The 12,074-nt window shown below is 46.3% G+C and overlaps 1 protein-coding gene across 1 annotated transcript in view; it reads left to right on the top strand.

Moving 5' to 3' along the window:
- The first annotated feature begins 2,480 nt into the window (after positions 1-2,480).
- The window catches only part of LOC119171596 (uncharacterized), a 77,807-nt gene continuing 68,213 nt past the window's right edge, over positions 2,481-12,074 (top strand). The window contains exon 1 of the mRNA XM_037422374.2: positions 2,481-3,022. Coding sequence (XP_037278271.2) covers positions 2,878-3,022 — 145 coding nt within the window. The 5' untranslated portion in view covers positions 2,481-2,877. The remainder of the gene's footprint in view (positions 3,023-12,074) is intronic.

Below are 12,074 nucleotides of genomic sequence, written 5' to 3'. Positions count from 1 at the left end.
ACTCTTTATACATTGAAAGGCAGAAAATTTAGCCGGTTTGTACGAATTGCTTACTTGCGGGGCCCGGGGACGGGGATTGAGTATAGAAAGACAGGCCGAGGAGGCACAAGAAATGTATACAAAAGAAAATGTTGATATAGGATAAAAAAGGAATAATATTCAGACGGAGTTTTCTGGCTCTTGGGCGGAAACGCATGCTGATCTATTCTTTCATTTTGTGCATTCAAGGGGACAAGTAACGTTTTTCGAGCTGAACAATACTATCTCAATATGTAAATAGAAGTTATATCGCGCGCTTCTGTTGCCAGAGGCAAGTTAAGAGGCTGAAGACACAGCCAACGACAAAGTTCTTTGTGTTACCAAAATCGTGCAATGTTTTCAGAGCACACTCTCATCAGCATGCACTCGAAATTCAAACAAAATGGGTTCCACTGTTTCGTTTGAGCCGCGGCTATAGCTGTTGTGGCTTGGAAATTTGCCGTTTGACCGAAGTGGTAGCTTGAGCTGTCCCCGTGTAATGAAACTCACGCTAATCAAATTGTAACACGACGTCTGGTGCCACAGACCGCTCCAATAAATAATGCTAATACTACGTGAATGTATGCATGAGAAGAATATCGTAAACATCAAGTCTCTCGCCAATATAACTTTTTTATGAATAGTGAATCTCTCTTTGGGAAATTCCGTTTGTTTGACTGTATGAGGCCTAGTATGTCGTGGCTGGCGTGTTCCTTTCAGCATAGACTGTGTTCTGAGAAAAGGGAGAAAACGCCTGCTCTGTATTGGTCAGACGTCTCGATCAACTCTCATTTATGACAAATTAAGTATGTGCAAGCATCATACATACAACGAGTGCGTGCTGTGGAAGTCCAATTGAGTGACGGCTGGTGCCGAGTGACGAAATAAGCTCAAAAAGGTAGTTTGGTGCGCTAATGTTCTTGGAAGTTTAAGTTCCACGCTAGAGGGCGTGCATACACCTCACGCGATAAATCTGTGCGTTAATAAACGTCCTATAACTACAGCAAGCTATTCAGTTGCGAAGTCCACAATGTTCCTTGCACGTATTATTCAAGAAATACAATTAAAGTTTTCCGCAGTGTTCACACAAGATGGAGTTGAGAAACGGCATGTCTTTTCCGACCACAGGCTTTTGAGAATACGTATACCACGCGCTACAAGGCAGACGTATTTCTGCCCGATCATCGGCAAAGTTTCGACAAGTTCATTTCAAAATGAGCGACTCTTGGGAATGCCCCGAAGCCCGATCAGAGACGAAATGTTCATCTTTATCCTGCGCGTCCAGCGAAGTTGATCTAATGAATTTTACCTGCCAACAAAAAAGCGCCGAGAAAACGTCCAGTTTGATCGCTCTCCTGTGATTACGGTTAGTGTGTGACCGAGACCTTATCGGTAATCTTAATCACCATCGAGCCTTGCGAATCTCCACACAGAACGTAGATAATGGGCATTAAAGAAAAGAGAACGAAAAAAAGGGGGAAGTGAAGAAGCGCTTTAGCCACACTGACACGCAGGGAATTGGCAAAGGATGAGGGGGGAAGAGAAAAAATTGTGCTGTTTGTTCGGTCGTTTCAATGATATATGAAGAAACTAATGATGTGCGATAATACGTGTTTCCCATAGCTCTGCTAAATCACATAGAGTGAGAAATATTTGTAAGGCGAAAATGCCTTAAGCGTGAAGTGATGCGGTAAGATAGGTGCGTGATGCACCGCAAGACACTTACCTACATCGCTGATTGATTGATATGTGCGGTTTAACGTCCCAAAGCCACCATATGATTATGAGAGACGCCGTAGTGGAGGGCTCCGGAAATTTCGACCACCTGGGGTTCTTTAACGTGCACCCAAATCTGAGCACACGGGCCTACAACATTTCCGCCTCCATCGAATATGCAGCCGCCGCAGCCGGGATTCGATCCCGGGACCTGCGGGCCAGCAGCCAAGTACCTTAGTCACTGGACCACCACTGCGGGGCTTACCTACATCTTGGTTTTGTGAAAAGCAGCTTTTGAGGCTGCATGCAGTACGCGCGTGGACGATTTTATCTAGTTCAAGAGCTTGAGGAAGCGGCACACGTTAGACACTAACGAATGAGTCGATGTTAGTGAGACCTTGGAGACATGTGCGACCTACAGAAAATTGTGCGTGCTCTATAGCCTCGAGAACGTTCACAGATAGATGATGGTTGTGTCCACGGTGCTTAGACAATAGCGGCGAGGACAGCCGGGATTTGCGGAAGTTTTTCCAGTGCCTCAGCGCGTGTGTGCACTATACGCAGCAAGGGTCGCACAGCTGCGCACGACCTACAGCAGCAGAGACGCACATGTGTTTGCGCCGGCCCCTGCCGAGGCCGCCGGAACGGTTGCCGCGTGCTACACTGCGGCCAATGCGCTTTCCAAGGCACGAGGCTGTCGGAAGACGCAGAGCTCTCTCGTGGACATCACTTGCGCAGCAGCGGTGATCGCTGCCTGCGCGAGAATTAGTTTTCGCGAGGCCCGCAGTATACACTGGCAGGCAGCGTCGAAGAAGAAGTGTGGAACGGGTGTAGTTTTGTCGTAATCCCAAATACGCGCCGCTTATCCTCCACGGTGAGTGCAGAGGTTCGACGTCGCCTTAATGCCGACATGCCGGGCAACGCGTGCAATAGTGCGCGCGGGCACCTCTGGGAACATCAACGTCATCGGTTTCGGAGCGCGAAAGTTATACGTTACACGGACCATACGTTGGGCCATCTGGTGCGCTGAGGCTTGCAAGTCTACCCGATGCACCACGCTCAGTGACCATGATCGCGCAAACCCTGCGTCGTAGAAGCATTGCTGCGAGTGTTGGCGGTGCGCGGATGTGACACTGTGTCGCGATGGCCAAGGCTTTGTCGACGAGGCGTGGGTCTCTCGTGGGTGACGCGGAGACGGACTGCCAGACTCCGCGGTGCCTCCGGCGACGAAGCCGCCGCTGCGGTTCTTGGCCAGCGGAGACCGTGAAGAGTCGCCGCTCTGCTGCTGGTGAGCTGCATCGAGATGAGGTTTCGTCAGGCATGCAGGCATAGAGGCCTGTCCCCCTTCCCTTCCCCCATCTCGCCAAAAATTCGTTCAGTCGACCATATTCCTGGACAACTTTTTTTTTTCCATAGAAAGACTTTCTTTCGAATAATTAGGCTTTGTATCCCCCCTCCCCCCAAAAAAGAGAAAAACCTGGCTACCTGCCTGGTTTGCCTATACGCTATTTTTTTTTACCTAGTGTACAAACCGAGGCTACATTCTCGCTGCCACGTTTATGCGGATTCTAGGCAACGAAATGATTCGTGCGTGTTGAGAAACATATCCACCCATCCCTGTCCCGTAACATCTATATGCTGGAATCGTCAATACGAAGGTCCCACCGTTTGCAGGACCTGGATGGATCGCAGATTATTGCTCTCTGGATGTCACTGATTAACTTCCGTTTAATTTATTACGTCGTAAGCTTTTTTATATAATACATATACAGGAGAAGCTGAATAGGAATTAAATATGGCTTACATATTGTGCGTTGACACGTGATCTCGTCAAATTGCAGAGTAACACATTGTTTACCAGGCGTGTTCACAATCTTATGCATAGTGTTAAAGTGACTCACGAAGATACATTGAGTTCCCGCAGCTGAACACATGGTTCATTTTTCATTCTCTTGATCTTCAACTTCTCCCTCTATAATGTTTTTAGGGTGAAAATGTTCGACTAAATACAAATTTCAGCTGCTTTGAAAAAAGTGCCTCACAATTATGCGCCTTTTTACTCTGTATATTGAGTCGTGCCGCGCATGCTCCCTTACATGTTATTCGTACAAATTAAATACATAATTTTTGTGCAGCTGTTTGTCCCCGTTGCGGCGGCTCACAGGTGGCTGCAAAGTGCGGGACGCTACGCTGTTATGATCGGCATGAGTGATTGAAGCGAGTCCACCACACGTAGTACACAGCGCTTTTGCGATTTTTGTTTTGTTTTGCACCAGGGCTGCATTCTCTCTCTTTTATTTTTTTTTTTTTGAAGTTATGGCCTATGTTTCCGCCACAAATATAAGCGACTGACTCGGAGCTATTACGGCCATTCTGATATTCACGTTACAAGGCCTCTAAAGTGTGGTGTGTGAGTGAGAATTTATTAGAAGGCAGAGAGGTCGGCCTGAGCTAGTTCGCTCTAGCCTGCTACTCTACACAGGGGATAAAGAAAGGACGAAGTAAAGAGAGATGAAGGATGATGATGAGGACAAGAAGAGGTGATGCGTATGTGCAGTAGCCACTTAAAATAGCACCCCACAATCTAGTATCTAGTCCAGTGCTTTTGATAAAGTCTAAAATAGCCTTTGTAGCAGTTTTTGACACTGTTTGGTTGTTCATTGCTGACACTCTAAAGGCGTTGACATGAGCTGGTCAATTGAGATTCAGGAAAATTTTTCGAAGGTTTAACAAAAGACTGCCTGAAATTGACGTAAAGAACAGCAAGGTAGTGCCAGAGCTTAGAGGCAGACCTTGACCTCCTGCGAAACAAAAGCGGTCAGCTGGCGGCACAAGTGGGTACTAGTGACGTTGACTTTCCGTCACCCGAGACGTGGCTCGGTAGGCTCGATCAGTGCCAAGTGACGCGTAGAGCAAATCGGAAGCAGTGTGGTGCCTCATTTATGCTCCACGCCAAATTTTTGTGTAAACACGAGCTGCCCTCATGCTAATGACTTTATCTGAACCTCCGTTGTGCGCACGGTCCACACCGAGTCTATACCACTGTAAGCACGGTTGTGTTGAGCAGAACACGCGACGCTTCAGCTCCAATGATGAGTTGTAAACCAGCGTGTGACACTTAGGACTGGGAATGTATCAAGGATAGAAAGGGGGGCTAGTTGGTGGTTCATGATCGTTCAGCGAACTGGGATCGCGGGGGGGGGGGGGGGGGACACACATACGAAGCAAAGAGGAGTACAACACTAGCGCTGTGTGCCTCTTTGCTACTTGTGTGCACCCCCCCCCCCCCCCCGCTGTATATCAAGGGCTCGTTTCTTTGTTAGACGCGTCCTAAATTATCTCTCTACGCTATCTTCTTATATCTTCTCTTGCATCTCTCTCTCTCTTTTTCTCTGTGTCCTAATTAAACCACAACAATTAGTATTCAGTGCGGAAGGAATACGAGGACGAATAAGGAGGGACAAGACAAAAATCGCGCACGTGTTGTGTTGGTAGCGCGCATAATGTTCATTACTACACCAACAACGCCCCAGGCCAGTAGCCAGAAATATTTTTCGGGTGGAAGGGTCGGGGGTAGGTACCATTTGAACGCCTTTAAAAACATATATTTTTATTATTTCTTCCTTGGTAAAACACCCCTTTCATCCGAACTTCCAGAGAAGGGGCTAACCTCTCGTCCCTCACCCCCCGTCCGTCTTGGCTACGTGCTCGCAAGGCCCGACGTGTGTATATTCTAACGAAGCAGGCAGAAAATGAAGCCAAGGAAGGCGTATGGGGACATTATTTGTAGTTTCCAATGGGAAAGCTTTAAATGTCTGTTTCAAGGTCTTGTGAGGCATGAAACAGACTGTAAAAAAAGTTAGTGCGCAAGCTATTAATGTCGTACTTCTATCACCTCGTCTTTACGGCGTTCGCATGACTACATGACATGAAATATATTCGAAATTCCGGGGGAGGGGGGGGGGGCGGGAGCTGTAAAAATTTAAAGAATATTTACTGTTAAGCAGCACTCGGATACAAGCCACAACAGAAACCAAACCACAACCACTACACCCGCAACTATAGTTTATTTTGAAAAAAACAGGGTTAATAAACATACATGATGTGTGATAATGACGTTCAAGTTGCAACAGTTTCCAGTGATCTTTCAAAAGAGACACTTTGCAATAACTTAAACTTGACGATATATGCGTGGCTGGTGCACTCATCTTTTCTTTGAGTGATATGGAAGACCTCAGTCATGGTTAGTCCAAGCATCGTTAGTTCTAAGCGATTGCGAAATGATTTTTTTTTTTTGAAGATCACTGAAAAATGTACCTTGAACGTCATTGGCACAAGTGGTACGCTGTCACGTATGTTTATTAACCCTGCTTTTGTTTTGTTTGTTTGTTTTAAACTATAGTTGCAAGTGCAGTGGTTGTCCTGTCGTTTCGTTCCTCTTGTGCCTCGTCTCCATTCACACTAAACATGAAGTATCACCAACTCACCCAACTTTCAACTTTACTCAGTTTTAGGAATACCTCAATTTGAACTTTGTTCAGGCAGTCATTGTCCAGGTTAAAGAGGCTAAAGGCAGATACAAATTGTCTGACAAAGGCCCCCTAATGTGAAGACGAACTCGTACTTGGACCTTCCGTTAATTCGCTCTTCTTGTGTGTTATTAAGTGTATATAAGGAGAGGTTGGTGCCAATGGGTGGCGCTATAGCTATACTGCTCTTCTCTATCACAACAGTTGTGGTCGAAGTAGAAAAGAAACTCGAGGCCATAGAAAGGCAAGCGTGTAGTACAACAGTTCCTGAATACAAAAAACTGTCCATGCAAGACTAATGCTTACAAAACACAAGCATACACGTAATGGAAATGTCCGCACATAACTTGAAAGCTGGCTCAGATGTGGCAGCTGATCATATGACATTCGGGAATTGTCTTTTAAGCGCAATACTTGTGTTTTGGCTAACGATTCTCTGCTAAACGGGAAATGCAAGAATCGTGTAATCAAGCGTAACGGTTGACGATTGGCTGTTGAAGTTTCGGCTGATACCCTGAAGTTTGTGATGCGTGGCGACTTCTAATAAAAGCGCGTGCATCGATTTCACATTTCACCAGCGGGAATGTGTAAAAACATTACAGTATGCTTCACGGTACTTCTTAAGGTATCAATACCACGCATGATACTGAGCGCTCACCTCAAGGCACGCATAAACACATATTGTTGGAAACACTAAACAGTGTTGCGATGAATCGACACGAGTAAAAAAGCGCTTCATGAAATGATGCGCGCGTGGCCTTCAGTTGACCGTATACGTCAGGCGATGCCTGGCGGCTGCCTCCTCCACTCTGCAGGTCACAGCCCGGAGCTGGAAGATTCTTGCTAAGAGCAAGAGCTAGCTAGTGAATTTCGGTGCAGAACGTGTTAATGACGACCACTAGTCATTGGCTAAGAGCCTTTTACGAACAGCTTGATGAGCCCTATACTTTCGCTCAATTTTCAGGATATCCGTTTGTTAAGCAAGCCGCGTGCTGAAACCATATTCTATATTTGTCTAATTGTTCTGCTTCGTGATGTAGGTTGGGTTATAGCGCTTACGCGCGCTTTTGCCAGACTCGGGAAGGACAGCCGACGGTTATGGGAGGTCCTTGTTTTATGATGCCCATGTTGCACCACGTTATATTCTCCTAGCCCTAGAATATACTTTTACGAAACAAATTTCGCTTATGTGACACTTATATCTGTGAAATTTCTTATCTTTTCGAAACACATTTTGAGACATGTTGCCCCACCACTAATACGTAAGTTGCTTTCTACGTATCCTGAAATCGCATTGTATATCTTGAGTTACCTTTGCCGTTGTGGTTGTTGCCTGTTCTCTAGATCGGTCTCAGTTTTTTTATGTAGTATTATTAGTATTTGCTGTTTTGTACCGGAGTACCGATATATGCGTTAGGGAACAGAGCAAAGTCAAGCTGCGATTGGGCAAATATTTCTTTTCTCTCTCATATTATCGGTCATGTATTTATGTGTACACGCATGGAATAAAGACTCAGATCTTGTTCTGAACTGGTAGGTGTCAGTCACTAGTCAGAGGACGGCGGACGCATGGCATGCGGCCTGGCTGGTCATGTCAAGAAACGATGACTGCAGAATTCAATGGCGAAACCGCCAAAGAACTCGCGAATGAAGTCTCGCTTTGCTACTGGTTTTCCAACACGCCCTCTATCTGGACGACCGCCGCGTGGCGCTGCTCCGACCGCGGCGTTCTTAGCGGCCCTCAGCGCAGCTCGGGCCGGACGCCTGAACAGCGGGCTTCTTCTGACTCACGCCCGGGTCACCAAAAATAGGAGTCCCTCCTCCTCTTCCCCCTTTCGGCCCCGTGAAACAGACAACGGTGGTTTCGGTCTCTTCGACGCCCACCGTCGAGATATTTGCCAGAGCAGCGGTCCAGCACTGCGTGCGTGTACCGTCACAAGGCCCCACCTCCGTTAATCGCGCCTGACCTCCTCCCCGGCCGTTGTGCGATCGTCCAGGAAGAGGTTGAAACTCGACTGCAGCATCCACTGACATCTCTCGCAGGTAGGCCCCCGCAAGAAGGCCGTCTATATCGCGCACCGAACTCGGGATTGACTAAGTCGAGACGCCTCGACCACTGCCTGCGCTTCGAAGCCCAAGTACCGACGCTTTCAATAAGTGTAACGAGGCGCCTTAGAGCAACATTTAGTTGAGAGACGCGAGATGTGTGCGTGTTCGTACGTTCCCATTGCATGACTTGTACGTCAAACTTCAGAGAGCCGCGCTTCAAGCTCTCGCCTTGCATCCGGTATCGTCTGTTCTTGAAAGTAGCGAAGTAGTACCATTCATAAAGGAAAGGAATGTCAGCTTTCAGAAACGTTAGACGCTTTCGTCGTTGCTTTTCTGTTGATTTAATGTAGATTTACAAATACTTTACATAAATGCTTGTAAATGGTATCCCGTATCCCGTGTCCTTTATTGTAAAAGTGTTCTTTCGCGCCTTAAAAGCACATATAAAGTTTGTATCATTCCTTTAATTATGTTATTACTACCACGCCTTTGTACAACAGCCTTCACTGGTGACATTATTTACTCCTTCAATTTTTTTTGTGCTTGTTAGTGACTTTTTCCCCAGGAAGAGGGAAATGGCTTAAGTGGCGCTCCAGCTGTGCCTAACGAACGTGTGGCCGACCACGGGAGGTAATTCCGATCTCGTATCGTTACCTATATGCGGAGTGAAAGCCTGTTAGCACGACTATAGCTGACGGTCTGCGTTGTCGGTGCGGTTACAAGTTGAGTTAATCTGGCTATTTCTTTTGGGTAATGGCGACAGAAAGGTCTTGACTACTTGGATACTTTTGGCTGCTTTCTTCTTCCTTTGATTTCAGTCAGATTATCAAAATATGATGACCTTGCAGCCGTTGGTGTTCAAGTATGTGGTATCACAACATGGTAACTTAAGCGCGTTTCCAGCTCCAGAAGTTGAAGTTAGCTCTTGGATTACACAGACAATGAATTTCAAAGCAAAAGCGGTCGGCTGCTGCCTTGAGCCTCGTCTTAAAAAAACCACCTATTGCTCCAAGTGATTTAAAGCTACCAATTTAAGTGAACAAGACAATCAGAAGCTATCCACATCCAGGCCACTGTGCACTCACTTACATTGGGAAACGAATGTCCGACGAACTGCTTACGTCGTTTTTATAAAATTAGGTGCATGGACTGCAGCTCAGGATTATTATCTGCTATGACTTTGTCCTCATGAAAGAAATGATTGCGTCTGTGACTACAGCTTATGACTCAACTCCAGCAACTCTGATTTAGAGCACAGTCATGCCGTACTCGTTTTCATTGTCTCCCCAGCGCTGTTACTTCTATACAGTCCTTCCACACAAGATGCGTGACCACAGAGTAGTTTTAACAATAGTGCAAAGAATAACATCTCCACCTTGCGTGAAACGTTTGCTAAAGCCAACAATTTATGCTCAAATCTCAGCAGTTGGAATTTTTAAGTGTCCATACTGTATGTGTTGCACTCTCTCCAAAGGGCCTTTGCCTTTAGTTGATTAAATAAAAACGCCGAATCTGTTTTCTCACGTTCATGACTTTTTTGGGTACTTTCACTGGCCTTCGCTCAAAATGGAACATACTTTTATACTAGTTCTTTTTCCGAATTTTTTGGCTATTTAGTCTCTTTCGGGTCGGGAAACCCTGCTGACGGGCTCACGAAACGACTTAAATCAGCTCCTTTCATGAGAAGTCTCTAACCGAATTCGAGCAGTGAATGGTGTCGATTTAAGATTTGACTTGTCATACTCCGTCTATAACGAAATTGGCGTCGATTTAGGATTTAACTTGGCATACTCTGTCGAAGGAAATACTGTCGTGTCTATCGAGGCGCTGTGTCCACGTCGCCTGACTCGTTACGGAAATCCTGACACGATCTGTGCATATAAAGCTAGCAGGCAACGGTACCCCTATAGGTTTCCGTCTCACCTTACACCTGTCCGTGATCCGCGAAAAAAAAGCTGCAACGTGCGTTACTTCTGCGAGTACATATCACCATCTTTTGTGGCACCATCGCCCTACGATTGAGATGCCTCCTTTACATCACATTAAAGAACTGTAAGTTCTGCGTTAGGACGTCGCTCTTAAACACTGCTTTATAAGACTGAATGCGCGTGTGTTCTCATGTCAGCTACCGGCCTACCCTGTATTCAGCATAGCCCACATCGGGAGAGAAAATGAGACGAAACAAGGGAATACACAAATGTTTTGCGCCGTCCTTCGAGTAGGTGTGCGCTGTCATATGCTGCAATGATAAAGCAACTAGCCCACGACTACATATTAATGCGCTATATAATTCTAGAGTAATTAGTGTAGTTCATTAAGAACTTGACATTTTCTCATCATCATTTTTCGCAGTCTCTCAACGTGCCGACAACTTCGCAAATAGGGCCCTGATGACAGCTCGTAATAACTTCATAAAAAACTGTCGCACGGATGCCAAAACTTTTGGTAGTGCCTTTCATGACTGGCCAGCAATTTGGTATATAAGTACCTGAAAGTACTGAACCTGGTCTGCAAACATAATTTTTGGAAGCGCAATTACGTCATGAGTTTTTCTATGTGTTAAGTAAAATTTCGTCGAATTCAAAAAGTGGGCTTGGTCAAGGAATGTAGCGACAAGCCAGGGTAACCGCTGGTCAATTAGCGTAACAGACAGGATTTTAAGACAAACTAGTCAGAAGAAAGGAAAAGGAGTAGCCGGAGCCTAATTTGTGCGCCAACGTCTCCTTACATCACGTCAATAAAAAAAAAGGAGGTGGGCAGGCGAAATCAAGAAGTGTACGGGGTTAACTTGGCAGCAGCTACGGGACAAGATTCATTGGAAAAAAGAAACATGGGAGAGGCTGCTGAGCGTAGTTGAGGTGGTGGTGGTGATGATGATGATGATGATGATGACGACGACGACGACGACGACGATGATGATGATGATGATGATGATGATGATGATGATGATGATGATGATGATGATGATGTCGTCTCGTGCTCCCCTTTCAGCTGTGTCATCTGGCCTAAGAATTCGTGGTAATAAACTTCCTCAGGACAGTTATTTCACTGGCAAACTATGGATAACCTTTTATAGATTCGCTATACATTATGTATGTGAGAATATTGTAACGCACGGTTCAATGAACACTTTCAATAAGCTAACGTAGGCAGGGCGAACTTGTGACCGAGAATAATAACACAGCTAGAACGAAATCTCCTATAGTTGTCTCGAGGATTCACGTCTGCCTCTTCCTCCACGTTGTTCTTTTTTTGCGACACGGGCCGCGCGCAGCTGGGCCCCGCAGGCTCGTGCGTCGCAAACCATCTGGAGGGTACAAGTATAGGCTAGCGCGCGTAACTTGAAGTCACATTGTGTCATTGCCCCCCTTTCCAGAGTGTATCGTCCCGATGCCTGTGTCGAACTGGTCGCATGGCGGTCATTCACAACACCTCGTCGTGGATGCAGTTAACGTCAAAGGACGTTGTATCTTCAGCTTTTCATTGCCTGTCGTGATATGGTTTCATCCTGACGACATGCACACTTTCCGTGCGATTTCGCCGTCGGGATGAAATATCCTGTCCCTCTGGCATAACTTCGTAGTTGAGCGAGCCGACGCGGCGGAGCCCTCTGTACGGACCGAAATAGCGGCGGAACAGTTTTTCTGACAGGCCACGTATTCGTGCAGGAATCCACACCCATACTCTGTCTCCTGGTGCGTACTGGACGTCCCTTCTTCGCAGATCGTATCGGTGCGTGTCGGTTTTCTGCTGTTGGAGAAT

Source organism: Rhipicephalus microplus, chromosome 4, assembly GCF_043290135.1.
Source record: "Rhipicephalus microplus isolate Deutch F79 chromosome 4, USDA_Rmic, whole genome shotgun sequence".
In the NCBI taxonomy this organism is placed as follows: domain Eukaryota; kingdom Metazoa; phylum Arthropoda; class Arachnida; order Ixodida; family Ixodidae; genus Rhipicephalus; species Rhipicephalus microplus.
This window is presented reverse-complemented; position numbering and strand designations above follow the sequence as displayed.